The sequence below is a fragment of the Eriocheir sinensis genome, chromosome 57, assembly GCF_024679095.1.
Source record: "Eriocheir sinensis breed Jianghai 21 chromosome 57, ASM2467909v1, whole genome shotgun sequence".
Lineage (NCBI taxonomy): Eukaryota > Metazoa > Arthropoda > Malacostraca > Decapoda > Varunidae > Eriocheir > Eriocheir sinensis.
Genome location: NC_066565.1, coordinates 10,192,460 through 10,210,620, shown reverse-complemented (window position 1 = coordinate 10,210,620; position 18,161 = coordinate 10,192,460). Strand labels below are relative to the sequence as shown.

Sequence of the window (18,161 nt, the reverse complement as noted above, 5' to 3'; positions counted from 1 at the left end):
AGGAAAACGGTGAAAAAATAAGACATAAGAACAGAAAGAGAACAAAAAATGAGAACGGAGGAAAATGAAACAGGGATAAGTAGAGAAAGAGAAGGAAAGCAATACTACCAAAGAGACAGACACAGAGAAAATGAGAAGTAGATAAAACAACCATTAGCACTAAAAGCTACAGAAATCCAGAGAGAGACAGAGACAGACAAAGACACAGAGAGACAGACAGAGAGAAAATGAGAAGCAAATAAAACATCCAGAGAGACAGAGACACACAGGGAGAGAAAATGAGAGAAAAACAGAGACAAAGAGAGACCCAGACAGAGAGAGAGAAAATGAGAAGCAAATAAAACATCCAGAGAGACAGACATAGACAGACCCATCAATTAAAAGCCACAACCAGAGATAGAGACAGAAAGACATGCGAACAAAGAAAAAACAGGGTCGCCAACTCACCAATCAGCTCCACGGACGAGGAGTTCAGGAGACCGTACTCAAGCCTCATAATGATGTCACCGTCCGGATCCTGCTTGTCCTTCTGCAAACACCACCAACAGCGAGGTAAAAAAAGTCGCCGAGTCAAATCCTGCCACACCACACCACACCACACCCAGCTGCACCACACACCACACCACACCATACCCAGCTGCACCACACACCACACCACACCATACCCAGCCACACCACACACCACACCAAACCCAGCTGCACCACACACCACACCACACCATACCCAGCCACACCACACACCACACCACACCATACCAAGCCGCACCACACACCACACCACACCAAACCCAGCCACACCACACACCACACCATACCCAGCCCCACCACACCACACCACACCCAGCCGCACCACACACCACACCCAGCCTCACCACACACCACACCACACCATACCACACCCAGCCCCACCACACACCACACCATACCCAGCCGCACCACACACCACACCATACCCAGCCACACCACACACCACACCCAGTCACACCACACACCATACCCAGCCACACCATACACCATACCCAGCCACACCACACCACACCCAGCCACACCACATTACTCTCCCTTTTCCTTCCTTGGGATTTCCTTCCCTTGCTCTGCCTTCCCTTTCCTTCCCTTCCCGTTCTTGGGCTAGCCTTCCCTTCCCTACTGCAGCCTTCCCTTCCTCTTCCTCCCCTTCCTCTCCCTCCCATCCCCTTCCCTACCTTGGTCACTATAACTACTGTAGGCAGACACACTTCAGAAGTGGATCTTCATGTGCCTGGCAATGTCATCCCTTGTCTTAAAGAGCTTTCCACAAACATCACACTTGAACTCTCTAAGGCCATAGTGCCTGAAGACATGTCGATTGAGTGCCTGCTTCACACTGAACCTCTTCCCGCACTCTTCACACTCATGACTTTTTACACCAGTGTGTGTAAGGGTGTGTGTATCAAGTTGACTCTTCCGGATGAATTTTTTCCCACATTCCTTACATTCATAGTTCTTCACACCAGTGTGTGTAAGGGTGTGTGTATCAAGGCTACCCTTCAGGGTGAATAGTTTCCCACATTCCTTACATTCATAGTTCTTCACACCAGTGTGTATAAAGGTGTGTGTATCAAGGGTACTCTTCTGGATGAATTTTTTCCCACATTCCTTACATTCATAGTTCTTCACACCAGTGTGTGTAAGGGTGTGTCTATCAAGGTGACTCTTCAGGATGAATTTTTTCCCACATTCCTTACATTCATAGTTCTTCACACCAGTGTGTGTAAGGGTGTGTGTATCAAGGCTACCCTTCCGGTTGAATTTTTTTCCACATTCCTTACATTCATAGTTCTTCACACCAGTGTGTGTAAGGGTGTGTCTATCAAGGGTACTCTTCTGGATGAATTGTTTCCCACATTCCTTACATTCATAGTTCTTCACACCAGTGTGTGTAAGGGTGTGATATCTGAGGCCATGCCATGTGGTTAATTCTTTTCCACATTCCAGACACACAAACTTCCTCTCTCCTTTGTTGCTGGAGTTGCCAGCAGCAAGTTGCTTCATCTGGTGACCACTGACCCTCCTGCCCCCTGCAGCAGTCTGCTCCTGCTTGTCCTGGCCACTCATGCTGCTGTCCAGCCCTGCAGGTGAGGCGGCCCCAACCTTTGCGGAAGCTGAGTGTGTTGTTGTTGTCCTCGTTCTTTCCTTGTTGTCTTTTCCTCCTAGGGCCTAGGGTCCATGGTCGTGGTCGAGGGTGGACGTGCCCGTGAGAGCTCTGTAAAAGTGAAGGAATTCTCCAATAGTAATATTGCCAGAAGAATGAATCGTTCGAAGAATAATCCGTCTAGTAAGCAGGCGGCCACAAAAACCAAGGATACTGTTGGATCTGGCAAAACAAGCCTTGCGGCTGGGGGCGGGGATGATCAGCTGACAGGGGCAGACGATAGCGACGCAGATAAACAAACAGACACATGCCCAGTCTGTAAGGTTAAGGTTGGTGAGGAAGACAAGGCTCTAGGCTGTGAACTATGTGAAATGTGGCACCACATAAAGTGTGAGGAGGTCACTGAGGCAGTGTATAATTTCCTGAGCAGCAATCAAGTAAGTAAGATTCACTGGTATTGTACCAAATGCGATATTGTTGCGGGGAAATTGTTCAAACAAGTAACCAACACATCCAAGAGACAGGATAAAGTAGAAAGACGTATGGATGCCCTGGAAACTAAAACCACTGAGGCATTAGAGGAGATCAAGAGTGATGTCAAGAATCTGAAGGAGGAAATTAGAGATGATATCAGGTCTCAAGTGAACAGTGAGTTCAAATCTAGGATTGATGAAGTCAAGCAGAAAGTTGGGGAGGAAGTCAAGAGTGTGATTAATGAAGCAGTGAAAAGCAAAACAGTTGATATAACAGTCGACACGAGGAACAAAGCAGGGCGGATCCAGAAAATCAATTTTGGGGAGCCCGCTAGTAAAATTTCATAAGTTAGTGACAGCCTCAAACAGTGAAGACCAATGGATAGTGATGGCGGTTCTTTGCTTAAAATCCGCAGCTCCCGAGCAATCAACGTATATGTGACAAATGAATTTTTCTTGTATCTATATATGAAGTGCAATCAATATTAAGCTGGCAAGCAATAACAAGAAACAATTCAAATTGCACATCCGACCCGTAAAAAGGCAGATCTGAACAGGTAGAAATCATCACCATACGATCACTCGAAGAAAACTAAATGTTTATTTCGCTATGTAAGCAGCAAGGGTGATCATAATACAGGTCATATATAAATTACAAACCTGACCTTTACAAAAAAGAGCTAATATGTGAAATTAGACGCAGCTGAAGATAAAAAGGAATTCTTATAGGGCTGCTTTTACATGGGATTGAGGTAACACATTTGCAAAGATTTGCTGATCTAAAGAAATATATTTACAAATTCCCAAGTATTCAACAAGTGCCTCACCAAGCAAAGAGTAGTCGGCGGTTTTTTTCGCCGAATTTGCTTATCAATCTCTCAACTGAAATGGGGATATCATGGTGGACACAGAGGAGGGCAAGCCCGTTCAGGCGCTCTTGGCCGACGGTACTCCTCAGATGCTGGTGCTGGCGTGTGCCTGGGCTTCTTTGATCGTTTGGAAGACCGGAACAGATAATCCCCAGCGCTCTGCTTCTGCTTTCACGAGTGTCAGGGATTCAATGTCGAGCTCGTAGAGCTTCGCCACTTGAAGCACAACCGCACGCAACATCCGTTTCTGGGCATTTGAGGAGTTGCTTGAGCTGAAGTGCGACAGGCACTGTGTCGTCACCGAACCGACTCTTCAACTCAGCCAAGATGTGGTCCACGAACGGAATGTACACCGCCCGGCGGTAGTACTCCTCAGTATTATTGCACAGAACATTTGATCGCTGGGTCTGTCGTCCACAGAGTCGTGGCACAGGGATGGTGTCATGCGATGACCCCACCTCGACCAAAAGCTCTTCCGCTTTCGTGAACACGTCGTGAAAATGATTCTCCGCATCTGCTCTGAACTTGGCAAAAATGGTCTCGATGCCACGGCATCGGCTGACACCAGGTCGCCATCTTTCCTCTGAAGTTTGGCTCGGCTCGAGAGTATGTGCCAATATACACTCCACTACAACCAGTCCAACGAGAAAGCAGGAAGCAGGAAAGGTGGTGTCAAGTTCCTCCTCGAGAAAAACAGCGATGACAGGCAGAAATTCAACGAAAACCATCATTCTGTCATGCCTCTAAATCCACCTGGTGGGGCACAGGGGAACAAGCGTTTCGCTCTTGGCCGAGGTAACCTTGACAACCTCTGTGAAGCGGAGAGAGCGCATATTTGAAGAATGAACGAAGTTGTACACCTCGGTCAGTGTTTGAAGAGCGATCTTCACTTCCTGGACGTCACACGCCTTCGTCAGTACAAGATTCTGTCGGTGGCTAAAGCAGTGGATTGGCTTGGCCAGGGTGTACTTCTTCATGAGTACTGCGGCACACCCTTTGAATGTTCCCACCATGGCACTTGCTCCATCGAAACCAAGTCCCCTGCGCTTGGCCATGTTCAATCCGAGGTCTTCAACGGTGCGCAAAAGGAGCCAGGCTAAACCTTTACCGGTGAGGTCATGGGCACGCACAAAGGCAAGGAAGTCTTCCCTTATTTCCTCTTCCAAGTGCCGAATGATGATAGTGGCCTGCACTAAAATTCACTTTCTGCTTGCATGTGAGGAATGAGGTCACACAGATTTTTTCCTAGGCCTTTAAATCTTACTCTATAATATTCAATATATGATTCCGGAACTTAAATACTGAAAATAAATAAAGAAAATCCTGAGTTCTCCAGAAATGCAAAAGAAAGGTACCAGTTTTCGTTTTGACTCTCTCAGAAAGTGGACATTTTAGCAGATGGGGATGGGGGGGGGGGGTGTCGTCAGACACCCCCAGCCCCTCCTCCCCCCAGGAACGGCGTACTACGGCCCTGTACAAGTATATAGATTGTTAGATGAGTGCGGGGCCATAAGAGCGCGGTGCCCTGGGCACATGCCCGTTGTGCCCAGGCCCTGCAGCAGAGTGAAAAATTACATCAGACACCGAAAAAATTTAAATCTTGCCTGAGCATCCCGTCCACCTCCGCATAGTAAAGCCCAAGGAACCATAGAGGAGGAATTTTTTAAAGTTTGGAGGACAGCGTCCAGAGCTATCTAGCGGCGGCCGGCTTCGCTCCCCAGCTCTCTAGCTTTTTAGGGGTATCTTAAATATATTTTATGTTTTCTCAATTCATGGGTATTTCAAATATTTTAGTTATCCTAATATTTTTTTGGGGGGGCCTGGGTCATCTAGCTCCACACCCCCATATCCGCACCTGCATATGCCTACAGCCGACGACACATTCCGTATTATAGTTGCAGCACATTATAAGCGAGTCAGTTATGTACCGACTGTCCACATACACTCGAGATTTTCTGTGTGTGTGTGTGGGGGGGGGGGGGGGGGCGGCGCGCTTCCGTAAACATTATCCCTTATTTTCAAGAGTAAAAAAAACCTCATTGAATTGGATTTTCAAAGCGTTTCCATGACTGTTGAAGGTTTGTAGAAAAGATATATGAAGAGATACTGATGTTTCATAAAGTAGATTATGAGATACTGGCACCGACCTAATATGAATCTTTACCGTAGACTGGATAGCTACATGGACGAGGACGACAGGTGGCAGTGAGGTGTGGGTGCAGTAGGGTGACGGGGTACTGGATGCGTGCCTAGTACCGCCGGTATAACGAGGATCAAGCCTCTACCTGTAACCCCTGTAACTACACCTCACCCTTCGTGAGTAGTGGGGGGGATTCTGGAGCTGCCCTGTGTAGGCCACCCGGCCTCTTGCAGTTTCCCTATGTTCTTATGTTCTTATGAGTGGAGGGCGGCCTGTCTTGTGCAGGACAGCTTACCTACTTCTGCTGCATGAGAAGGTTAAGACTTCCCGGCGGCGGTGGTGGAGGTGTTGTCCTGGCAGTGTTGGGGCTGAGGGTGTCGCTGGCCAGCAGGTCCCCAGCGCTGGCCCGTGGGTGTGGAGCCTTCGTCGTCTTCTTCTTCTGGGGTGTTTTAGGGGGCTGGTTGGGCAGGGCCAGAAGGGATGCTGCTCGGGCCTCGGCGCGTGCTGTTGTTGTCACCTGGCAGTGTTGCCAACTGGAACTTTCCGCTACACGCACGAGCCTCAAACACGCTACATTGGACCACAAACGATACAAATTGTAAATATATTTCCACATCAGACGAAATAATGTTATCTGCTGGTTACTGTATAGCCAGGTACCCAAGGCATCTTTTCTCGTGAATAATAACTTATTAGATTCTAATCAGTTTGGCTTCCGTACGTAAGGCTCACTCAGTTGATGATCAGCTCCTAACATATGATGACGCCACCTGCTGGCTTGATCAGGGGCATATGGTCGACCTTATACTATTTGACTTTAATAAATCATAACATTATGATCAGTAAGCTCTCCCACATCGGTATAGGGAATCCCTTACTCTCTTGGATACACGGATTTCTGAACGGTAGAATATTGAGGTTGTGGTTGGGGGTTCTGAGAGTGATTCTACGCATGTAACTAGTGGAGTTCCCCAAGGGTCTGTCCTTGGACCAACCCTTTTTCTCATTTATATTAACTTTATGGCTCACGGTCTGACCTGTAAATACAAAATTTTCGCTGATGATCTGAAAATATACCAAAAGATAAATAAGACTACGCCTTCTCTTACATTGTTAGATCTTGCTTCTGTGCAGAGAGATGTAGACCTACTGGTGTCACGTGCGGAATCGTGGGGCTCAGGCTCAACTCGGACAAGACCCGTGTTCTTAGGTTCTGCCGAGGATCTGCTCCAAATCTTGGCCCGTACTCCGGCTACTATATTAGAGGAAATCATTTACAGTTTGTGCAGTCTGCATCAGATTTAGGGGTTCAAGTTGATACTTCATTGAAGTTTCATCTCCACATACGCTCTCTTGCAAATAAAGCTGCAGGAATTTCGTCGAATTTACTTAAGAGCACAGTTAACCGTGAGCCTGAGTTTATGAAATCTCTTCTCACCTCTCATATCGATCCGTCCTGTGCAGGAATTTTGTTCAGTTGTATGGCACATAGGGTATGTAGGTGATACTGACATGCTTGAGAGGGTCCAGCGACGATGGACCAAGGAGATTGTTGGACTTTCGCATCTTGACTATGCCTCCCGACTGGATGCCTTGGGTCTCTTCTCTGTGCATGGCAGAATGCTTAGAGCTGACATAGTCAAGGTCTGGAAGATTCTCAATGGCCTCTCTCCTGTGCAATCCTCTGAGTTATTTTCCCTCCAGACATCATCTAGGACCCGTGGAAATTCACACAGATTATTTCTACCCCACAGCAACACAGAAATACGTAGGCGATACTTCTCAGTCCGAGTGATTGCTTTGTGGAATAGCCTGCCAAACACAGTTATCCTGTCAACATCCTTAACTGTATTTAAGAGAAAACTAGCAGAGTACCTTGGTCATACGAATTTTAACCCCTACGTACTATTGTGCTGGAAGCTTCCCCCGGCGTCCATGAGCCTCTAGAAGGCTCCGGGAGGAGCGAGCAGGGGGGCGGGGAGCAAGGCGAGCCGTCCGCGCCCCGCGGGGCGCGGCCAGACGCCAGGCGGGAAGTGTTGCCAACTCGCATATATTTTTGCTACATGTTCTTGTATGATCTAAAATATACTGTAACATTCTAGACTTTACTGTTCTGGATATCAGGATATATATAGGAGAAGAGGGCGAGAGAGTCCCAGTCCGAGTCATAGTAAGCTAGTGGCCAGTGAAGAGTCAAGAGTGAAGTGTACTACTAAGGAAGAATATTAAACTACAGAAGTTGTGCAGTGTTTACATATCTCCCTCCCACGGAGTCTTGCGACGGCGACACGGAACCCAAGTAATACGTCCGGCATAACAATAGTTTCAGTGTTAAGAGTAATTACACAAATATGTATTCTAGCTGCTGGCGTGTAGGCACTTGTGGGGTTCCCTTCTCGTGGAACGCATCTAGGTAAGATGTCTAGGTAGGTAAGGCAGCACGAATCTGGCAGTGCAGTGTATAAGGGTAAGGCTGGGGGGTTGTCATCTCCTACGTACAATACACACACTTGTTTTGGCAGCACAATGCATTACACTCTCTGGACACATGCACTCTACCATCCATATGGAAGAGGTCCTTGATTGTGCCAATCTTTAAGAAGGGAATTAGACATGATCCTTTAAATTATAGACCAGTATCGCTGTCATCAGTCTGTGTGAAATCTCTTGAGCGTATATTATGTAAATTTATTTTTTATTATACCACAAGTAATAACATTTTGTGTAATGAGCAGTTTGGTTTTCGTCCAGGCAGATCCACAGAGGACCAGCTGTTGAGGACATACAATGATGTTACTTGTGCCATGGACCAGGGTAAAAATGTTGATCTCATTCTTTTTGGCTTTTCTAAGGCCTTCGACACTGTATGTCATGACATTTTGTTGGATAAGCTTAGGAAATTGGCTATTACAGGCAAGCTTTTGGGCTGGATAAGGGAGTTTTTAAAATCTCGGGTTATGAATGTTGTAGTCGATCGTCAGTTGAGTCGTCCTTACGATGTGGTCAGTGGAGTGCCCCAGGGTTCAGTTCTTGGTCCACTTCTATTTCTTCTATATATTAACTTTCTTACTCATGACATTAGTTCCCATACAAAAATTTTTGCTGATGACCTTAAATTGTATATTTCAATTGAGACTAACTGTGTGCATACTGCTCACCAAAACATGGCTTCTTGTCAAAGAGATATTGATAATCTTTACAAAGCTGCATTGTCTTGGGGTTTATCCATGAACATTAATAAATGTGTAGTTGTCAAATTCCAGAGGCGGACCGTGGACTTGTCGGGTTTACCGGCCTCTGGTATGTATTATCTAAATGGCATTCCTATTCCAGTTAAAGATTCTGCAATGGACCTTGGGGTTAATGTCGATTCTTCCTTGAAATTTCACCAGCACGTACGTCGTCCAGAAAGCAGGTGGCATGGCTCAAAATCTACTTCAATCTACAGTTAACCGCGATGCTACCTTTCTTGTCCCTGTTTATGTGACGCACATTCGGCCTTTACTTGAATATTGTTCAGCTGTGTGGAATCTGGGATATATTACTGATCTCAACTCACTTGAGTCAGTGCAGAGACGTTGGACCAGGAACATTAGAGGTATGAAGCATCTACTGTAAGTTATTCCCAGAGAGAGTAATAGAAAAAAGAGAATAGAAAATCTCGTCATTAAAAGAGAACCAGGTGAGAGAACACGGGTGTGTGTCATAGATAAGATTGGGGTTGAATTATGGGCAAGACAGACGGCCCCTGACCACAGGAAGGCCCCCATGACGGCAACACACCTGCCCTGACGGCCCCATGCACACGACTGCCCTGGCAGCCCCACACCTGCCCTGACGGCCCCAATCCTGCCCTGATGGCCCCACACCTGCCCTGATGGCCCCACACCTGCCCTAACGATCGCACACCTGCCCTGACGATTGCACACCTGCCCTGACGATCGTATATTTGCCCTGATGGCCCCACACCTGCCCTGATGGCCCCACACCTGCTCTGATGGCCCCATACCTGCCCTGACGGCCCCACACCTGCCCTGACGATCGCACACCTGCCCTAACGATCGCACACTTGCCCTGACGATCGTATACTTGCCCTGATGGCCCCACACGTACCTGCCCTGATGGCCCCACACCTGCCCTGACGATCGCACACCTGCCATGATGGCCCCACACCTGCCCTGACGATCGCACACCTGCCATGATGGCCCCACACCTAGCTGCCTTGACGATCGCACACCTGCCATGATGGCCCCACACTTGCCCTGACGATCGCACACCTGCCATGATGGCCCCACACCTAGCTGCCCTGACGATCGCACACCTGCCGTGATGGCCCCACACCTAGCTGCCCTGACGATCGCACACCTGCCGTGATGGCCCCACACCTAGCTGCCCTGACGATCGCACACCTGCCGTGATGGCCCCACACCTAGCTGCCCTGACGATCGCACACTTGCCCTGACGGCCCAACACCTGCCCTGACAGTCCCACACCTGCCATGACGGCCCCACACTTGCCCTGACGATCGCACACCTGCCATGATGGCCCCACACCTGCCCTGACAGTCCCACACCTGCCATGACGGCTCAACACTTGCCCTGACAGTCCCACACCTGCCATGACGGCCCCGCACCTGCCCGGACAGTCCCACACCTGCCATGATGGCCCAACACCTGCTCTGACAGTCCCACACCTGCCATGATGGCCCAACACCTGCTCTGAGTCCCACACCTGCCATGATGGCCCAACACCTGCTCTGACAGTCCCACACCAGCCATGATGGCCCCACACCTGCCATGACAGCCCCACACCTGTCCTGACAATAATCCTTGATGGTCCCATACCTGCCCTGCCAACCCTACACCTGCTCTGATGACCCCACACCTGTACTGATGACCCCACATATCATTGCCCTATTTCGTGACAATCTATCGTCTGTTGCAGTGGTTCCCAATCTGGGGGGCATGCCTCCTTGGGGGGCGTGAGCTAGGTAAAGAGAGGGCGTGATTCCATCTGCCAAAAATTGCAGTTTTGCAAGAAATAAACACACACACACACACACACACACACACACACACACACACATGAAGGAATAACAAATGATGTGGGGCGTGAGGATTTCTTATAAATCAATAGGGGGCATCATGTGAAAAGTTTGGGAGCCACTGGTCTAGTGTCTTTATTTCCTTGGCATTGGCTTATGTGTCTCTATTCAGGGGAAGGGACAGTTAGTTCACGTATTATTTCCCCATTTAGTAACATAATCTATCACCTTGCGTCCATTTCTTTCCCAGTAGTTCTTTGTATTTTTCCAGCAGTTTGTCATTTTCTTTTCTGTTCCTGTCCAAGAGATTTTGCCATAATTCAGAGGAAGGAGGAAGCACGCTGGTCTGTTGTGTTTCATCTCGTAATGTCCTTTTCGTAATTTCCAGCAGCAGCTTCCAATTATGTTTTCACTTTGTGTCACTTTGTATCTTCCAGAGGTTTGCGATTATGCTGTTACTTACTGTCTGGAAATGCTGCCTTCGTTGTGAGGATGGAAGAAGTAGCTACATATTATCCTCTGTATTAGTATAGCTACACACTATTATTCCATGATGTAATCTATTGCAATGTATCTTTTTGTACTTTCCAGCAGCCTGCAATCATGCCTTTCCTTCCTGTATTAATTGTGAGGATGGAAGAAGTAGCTACATATCATCCTCTGTATATACTATTAGAAGTAGCTACACTATTATCCCATATTGTAATCTATTGCAATATATCTTTTTGTACTTTCCAGCAGCCTGCAATCATGCCCTTCCTTCCTGTATTAATTGTGAGGATGGAAGAAGTAGCTACATATCATCCTCAGTATGTACTATTAGAGGCAGGTACATACTTTCCATACTGTAATCTATCGTAATGTATTGTATTGTATTTTCCAGCAGCCTGCAATCATGCCCTTCCTTCCTGTCTTGATCTTCCAACACTCAGTTCTAAGCACACAAGCACATGGTATCTTATTCCACCCCTTTGTTCTTCCTCCCTTCCTCAGTATCTAACCTTTCCTTGTTGGTTTCCATGAATAAGTTTTTTCCTTTTTGAGTATGTCTTCCTAATGTAACTATTGGTCTATGTTTTTGTTTGTTTGTTCTAGTCCACACACACACATGCATACAGACACACACCAGAATTGGTTTGGGAATTCTATTTTCTCATCAGCTTCCTGTCTATCCCCTGTCTGCCTGTAGCACCAGTAGGCCCTCTTGGACGGCCCCAGCCCATTAGCGGTCTTAGTCAGGTCTTTCTCTGCCTCTGTGGTGGATAGTGGAGTGTTTCCCATGTGGTATCAGTGTGCTGGATATCCCTTCACTGGTAGCCTGGTAACATACACTCCCAGGTCTTTCTCTGCCTCTGTGGTGGATAGTGGAGTTTTTCCCATGTGGTATTGGTGTGCTGGATATCCCTTCACTGGTAGCCTGGTTACATACACTCCCAGGTCTTTCTCTGCCAATGTGGTGGATAGTGAAGTGTTTCCCATGTGGTATTGGTGTGCTGGATATTCCTTTACTGGTAGCCTGGTAACATACACTCCCAGGTCTTTCTCTGCCTCTGTGGTGGATAGTGGAGTGTTTCCCATGTGGTATTGGTGTGCTGGATATCCCTTCACTGGTAGCCTGGTCACATACACTCCCAGGTCTTTCTCTGCCTCTGTGGTGGATAGCGGAGTGTTTCCCATGTGGTATTGGTGTGCTGGATATCCCTTCACTGGTAGCCTGGTTACATACACTCCCAGGTCTTTCTCTGCCTCTGTGGTGGATAGTGGAGTGTTTCCCATGTGGTATTGGTGTGCTGGATATCCCTTCACTGGTAGCCTGGTTACATACACTCCCATGTCTTTCTCTGCCTCTGTGGTGGATAGTGGAGTGTTTCCCATGTGGTATTGGTGTGCTGGATATCCCTTCACTGGTAGCCTGGTAACATACACTCCCAGGTCTTTCTCTGCCTCTGTGGTGGATAGTGGAGTGTTTCCCATGTGGTATTGGTGTGCTGGATATCCCTTCACTGGTAGCCTGGTAACATACACTCCCAGGTCTTTCTCTGCCTCTGTGGTGGATAGTGGAGTGTTTCCCATGTGGTATTGGTATGCTGGATATCCCTTCACTGGTAGCCTGGTAACATACACTCCCAGGTCTTTCCTTGCCTCTGTGGTGGATAGTGGAGTTTTTCCCATGTGGTATCGGTGTGCTGGATATCCCTTCACTGGTAGCCTGGTAACATACACTCCCAGATCTTTCTCTGCCAATGTGGTGGATAGTGGTGTGTTTCCCATGTGGTATTGGTGTGCTGGGTATCCCTTCACTGGTAGCCTGGTAACATACACTCCCAGGTCTTTCTCTGCCTCTCTGGTGGATAGTGGAGTGTTTCCCATGTGGTATTGGTGTGCTGGATATCCCTTCACTGGTAGCCTGGTTACATACACTCCCAGGTCTTTCTCCGCCTCTGTGGTGGATAGTGGAGTGTTTCCCATGTGGTATTGGTATGCTGGATATCCCTTCACTGGTAGCCTGGTCACATACACTCCCAGGTCTTTCTCTGCCTCTGTGGTGGATAGTGGAGTGTTTCCCATGTGGTATTGGTGTGCTGGATATCCCTTCACTGGTAGCCTGGTAACATACACTCCCAGGTCTTTCTCTGCCTCTGTGGTGGATAGTGGAGTGTTTCCCATGTGGTATTGGTGTGCTGGATATCCCTTCACTGGTAGCCTGGTAACATACACTCCCAGGTCTTTCTCTGCCTCTGTGGTGGATAGTGGAGTGTTTCCCACGTGGTATTGGTGTGCTGGATATCCCCTCCCAAGGTGCAGGACTTAACATTTTTCATCATTGCATTGTAGCAGCCACTTTTTGTTCCACTCCCATAGCTTTTTGATGTCTTCTTGTAGGAAATCCACAGTCAAGGGGTTAAAAATAGGCCTTTCTGACAAACTGTTGCAATTTTTATAACACTCTTACTTCCCTTATAAGATTACATTACGTCGTTTGTCTGGTGGAGAACAGTTTTGATTCTTCGCAGAGACAAACAAAGGAAAACAATTCAAAGTGTTTTTATTCCTCTTAATAATGAACAAATACTTGACTTCTGGGCTGCCAACGGAGTAATGGATTGTTTCATCTTTAGGGCGAACAAAGAAATTAGCGCCTGAATATTCAAACGCTGTATTAGCCTTCGTCAAGAACACTGTGGCTGACTTGTCTTTGCTGGTTTGTTAATGTGTTGACTTCACTCTGAAAATCCAGGACTTCTAGCTAACAACTCCATCTCAAAATTAGAAGCAAAGTCACACCAGCCACAGAGCTTGATACTACTACCATGCTTGAAAAACCCGGCGTACATGACTAAACGATATATGTACGTACCTCCTTGAGACGACAAGTAATATATGGAGCCGAAAAGAACCTCCTCGTAACCGACTCTACGTAACCGTTAATCCCGAGCCTGTGTTGTCGTTCCGAGTCAGAAGAACTTAAAATATATTGTCATTACGAACTCTCTCTTTCATAACACAAGTCCTACAGCAATACTTCCTCTCCACAACACAAGTCCTACAGCAATACTTCCTCTCCACAACACAAGTCCTACAGCAATACTTCCTCTCCACAACACAAGTCCTACAGCAATACTTCCTCTCCACAACACAAGTCCTACAGCAATACTTCCTCTCCACAACACAAGTCCTACAGCAATACTTCCTCTCCACAACACAAGTCCTACAGCAATACTTCCTCTCCACAACTCAAGTCCTACAGCAATACTTCCTCTCCACAACACAAGTCCTACAGCAATACTTCCTCTCCACAACACAAGTCCTACAGCAATACTTCCTCTCCACAACACAAGTCCTACAGCAATACTTCCTCTCCACAACACAAGTCCTACAACAATACAAGGATCGTAATGTTACGTCTACGTAAAGGCGAGAAATAAGCAAACAGTGAGTGCTGGGATGACGTAACCTTGCCTCAACGTACAGAGATCAAAGTGTGAATTGAAGTTACTTATACAAACATACCAGTGAATTGAAGTTACTTATACAAACACCTCGCAGGTTAAGGTTGACATAACTTATATATCATTAGTTTAAGAGACGTAATCTTGCCTATACGTACAGAGATTAAAATAACATATCTCGAGGGTAGGGTTCACGTAACTTGTATTTCATTAGTTTAAGGTTACGTATACTTACAATAACGTCGTAAAGAGGGAAAGAATAAAGGAAAGAAAGAAGGTGTGTCGAAAGGTCATCTTATCGCCTACAAACACCTAGAGACAAGCATTGGGGTGAGGGAGGGAGGGAAGGGTAGCACACACACACACACACACACAAATGAAATTATAAACACCAACCCACATACCCCAATCAAACACCTTCACACTAAACATCCTTTTTCGACCGTCCATGTTGAGAGAGGAGGAGGAGGAGGAGGAGGAGACGAGAGTAGACGTGGAGCCGCCAGCGATGGAGTTGGGGGCTGTTCTTGTGTGAGAATGACTTCATTTTTTTTTTCTCAAAATTTCTCTCCAATATTAGGGTGCGTCTTCCAAGACGCAGTGTCTTGTAAGCCGTACAATACGGTATATTTTGCTAGTTTAAACGACATAATCTTCTCTATACGTACAGATCAAAGTAACATACGACATACCAGTGAATTGAGGTTACTTATACAAACAGGGTAGCACACACACACACACACACACACACACACACACACACACACACAAATGAAAATAAAAACACTGAACCACAAACCCCAATCAAACACCTCCACACTAAACATCCTCCTTCGACCGTCCATGTTGAGAGGAGGAGGAGGAGGGCGAGGAGGAGGAGGAGGAGGAGGAGGAGAAGGAGGAGGAGGAGGAGGGCAAGGAGAAGGAGGAGGAGGAGGAGGAGGAGGAGACGAGAGTAGACGTGGAGCCGCCAGCGATGGAGTTGGCGGCTGTTCCTCCGTCCTTCCCTTCGGCGGCTGCGGCGGGTGACTTCTTGGCCGCTGCCGCCGCCTTGTCCATCTTCTCCTTCCGGTGGATTTGGTACTCAGCGATGAGCCGGCAGGTTAGCATGAAGAACACCTGGGGGAGGAGGGGAGGGGAGGTTACAGGGGTTAGGTTAAGGTAGGCTAGGGTAAGGGAGGATAGGTTAAGTTAGGAGAGGTTAGGTAAGGTTAGGTGAGGTTAAGGGAGGTTATAAAAGGTTAAGGGAGGTCAGGTAAGGTTACCTTAGGGGAGGTCATGTAGTTTTATCTTTTAGAGTTCAAGGGCAATAAAACAAAAAAGGCATAAAAAACACTAGGTCCTGCCCCTGAACAGAGAGAAGGAAAAATGACAACGGGGCATAATTACCAGTGAGGGGGCGAGTCTCTCAAACTTGTCGCCCACCATCCAGTGATTGTACCTGGCGAACAGCATCATGAGGGCCAGGACCAGGTTGGCAAACTGCTTCACACGCTCTGAAAGACACAGAAACTGCTCAGCAAGGACTGTAGGCGGGCATCCTCAACACTTCCCCTCACATCAACTCTTTCCAAAGGCCAAGAAAAGGTATCAATTGCATTCTAATGACATGAGGTAATCCAGCTTTCCAGACAGACAACAGATCAAAAATAGACAAACTATGTAGAGGAAGCATTAGTTTGAGAAGGCTATAAGAAAATCCAGCTTTCCAGACAGACAACAGATCAAAAATAGACAAACTATGTAGACATCTTTTCCCAAAATTCAAAATGGCGCACCTTCACCCTGCCTCGGAGTCCCCGCCTGGGCGGGGGGACCACTCTATATACTATGATCGATAGTTTTAAGCCTGTAAAGAATAACCATTGTATAAAATGGAAATAAAGTTTCTGATTCTGATTTCTCTCCCTTCCCTTCCCTATCCTTTCCCTATCCATCCCTTCCCTTCCCTTCCGATCCCTTTCCTTCCCTTTCCTTTCCTCTCTCTTCCCTTCCCTTCCTTGACCTTTCCTGCCCTTCCCTTCCTTGACCTTCCCTTCCCTTCCCTTCTCTTCCCCTCCCTTTCTCAGCCTTCCCTTCCTTTCCTCTCCTAATGTTAATGTTTGGAACTCTCTACCTTGTGATGTCGTTGATAGTACAACAGTTACGGCCTTCAAGAATAGATTAGACAAGTGTTTTGAATCCAACCAGCAACTAAGATATTACTCATTGTCGTAATAACGTTAAGTTCTTTCGAATACTGGTGTCCTTGTCCGCTTTTATCACCCGGTTAGTGGTAGCAGTAATGGTAGTTCTTTCCTCTTTCCTACATAAATTCCATGCAGTTTTTCCATGCTGCATGGTTCTTTTTCCTTTCCTGCCAGCTTTGGCTGGAGGGATGGGGGGGTGGGGAGGAGCCTTCGCCTTTGCTGTCCTTCATCTTCCACCTTTGATTAGATAGTTAGTGTAGCTTGTCACAAACAATCTCGTAAGGACCAGCAGGTCTGCTGTTGTTTGTTCTTCCTTTGTGTTCCCTTCCCTTCCCTCACTCACCTCAGCACTGCTCTTCAGAGGGTTGGTCAAGTTATACACAAGCTCGGAGGAGTGGAAGATGCACTGGTGAGGAGGCTGGAAGACCACGAGGGGCGGCGCCAGGCTCACCATTAGGCTGGGGAGGTACACGTGTTCCCCCTTGTTGCTTGCTGTCACCTCAAGCCGGTTGATCTTGCCTATGATGACCGAACTGTTATTGCTGGAAAGTGAGGTTAAGATAAGATTACAAGTGAAGTTTGAGGACTTGAAAAGAACTTGAGAACTTTGACGCAGCTTAACTGATCACACATTAGCATTCCATCCCCCTCAGAGCGAACTGTTATTGCTGGAAAGTGAGGTTAAGACAAGATTACAAGTGAAGTTTGAGGATGGAAGACTTGAACAGAGCTTGAGAACTTTGACGCAGCTGAACCAATCGCATCTTAACGCACATTCTCCTCCCATCCCCCTCGGACTCACCCATCCAGGAACGCCACCTCGGTCTGCATGTCCACTTTGCACACCTCCTCCTCGCACCCCTTGGCTATGGTCACCACCGTCTCCGCGCTGTTGAGAGCGTACGGGTCGGTGATGGGTTGCTCTGCGGAGAAACTGCGCACCAGGTTACCTACTCAATTTGTTTTTCCAGAAGAGAGAGAGAGAGAGAGAGAGAGAGAGAGAGAGAGAGAGAGAGAGAGAGAGAGAGAGAGAGAGAGAGAGAGAGAGAACTATCACTACAAGCTACAGAAACCCAGAGACAGAGACAGACAGAGACCAAATGAGAAGTAGACATAAAACAGCCATTATCAAGACACCTCTCCACCACAAATTGACCTCTCTCTTGGCCACTCTTTACTTTCGTCTATTATGGCAGCGGTGAGTAGCGGGCCTTTTTTTTCTATGCACTTTTTGTTGCCCTTGAGCCGTCTCCTTTGTTGTAAAAATAAATAAAAGCTACAGAAATCCAGAGAGCCAGACACACAGAGAAAATGAGACAGCAAAAGGAAGAAGAAGAAATGAAAAGGGAAAACTAAGACAAGGAG

At 47.2% G+C, this 18,161-nt stretch overlaps 3 protein-coding genes across 82 annotated transcripts in view; 2 read left to right on the top strand and 1 right to left on the bottom strand.

The window, feature by feature from the left end:
• The window catches only part of LOC126984869 (zinc finger protein OZF-like), a 79,455-nt gene that overhangs the window by 47,977 nt on the left and 13,317 nt on the right, over positions 1–18,161 (bottom strand). For 10 of the 29 annotated variants that reach the window (XM_050839156.1, XM_050839167.1, XM_050839155.1 and 7 more), the window contains one exon: positions 15,997–16,103. The exons of 11 other annotated variants lie outside the window; for them this stretch is intronic. In XM_050839156.1, coding sequence (XP_050695113.1) covers positions 15,997–16,103 — 107 coding nt within the window. Of the gene's footprint in view, positions 1–1,202; positions 1,342–5,908; positions 6,184–15,300; positions 15,727–15,996; positions 16,104–17,139; positions 17,339–17,598; positions 17,720–18,161 lie in introns of those variants that run through there. 8 more of the 29 variants (XM_050839141.1, XM_050839136.1, XM_050839137.1 and 5 more) reach the window with 6 other exon arrangements.
• Positions 1–18,161, top strand: part of LOC126984872 (uncharacterized) — a 66,589-nt gene that overhangs the window by 46,673 nt on the left and 1,755 nt on the right. For 15 of the 50 annotated variants that reach the window (XR_007738112.1, XR_007738099.1, XR_007738107.1 and 12 more), the window contains one exon: positions 1,603–1,731. The exons of 10 other annotated variants lie outside the window; for them this stretch is intronic. Coding sequence is in view for 2 of the 40 variants with exons in the window: in XM_050839171.1 (XP_050695128.1) it covers positions 1,603–1,686 (84 nt within the window). In the remaining 38 variants the exon portion in view is untranslated. Of the gene's footprint in view, positions 1–1,588; positions 1,986–18,161 lie in introns of those variants that run through there. 25 more of the 50 variants (XR_007738132.1, XR_007738116.1, XR_007738111.1 and 22 more) reach the window with 12 other exon arrangements.
• Positions 11,919–14,233, top strand: LOC126984876 (uncharacterized). 3 transcript variants are annotated; one of them, XM_050839174.1, is made up of 4 exons: positions 11,919–11,995; positions 12,194–12,292; positions 12,392–12,787; positions 13,085–14,233. In XM_050839174.1, exons 1-4 carry the CDS (start codon positions 11,937–11,939, stop codon positions 13,467–13,469), a joined length of 939 nt encoding a protein of 312 aa, XP_050695131.1. In that variant the 5' UTR covers positions 11,919–11,936; the 3' UTR covers positions 13,470–14,233. The 3 variants fall into 3 exon arrangements, 1 of the variants encoding a protein (XP_050695131.1); XR_007738137.1 differs by lacking the exon at positions 11,919–11,995 and having other exon boundaries at positions 12,193–12,292; positions 13,283–14,233; XR_007738136.1 differs by lacking the exon at positions 11,919–11,995 and having other exon boundaries at positions 12,193–12,292; positions 13,184–14,233.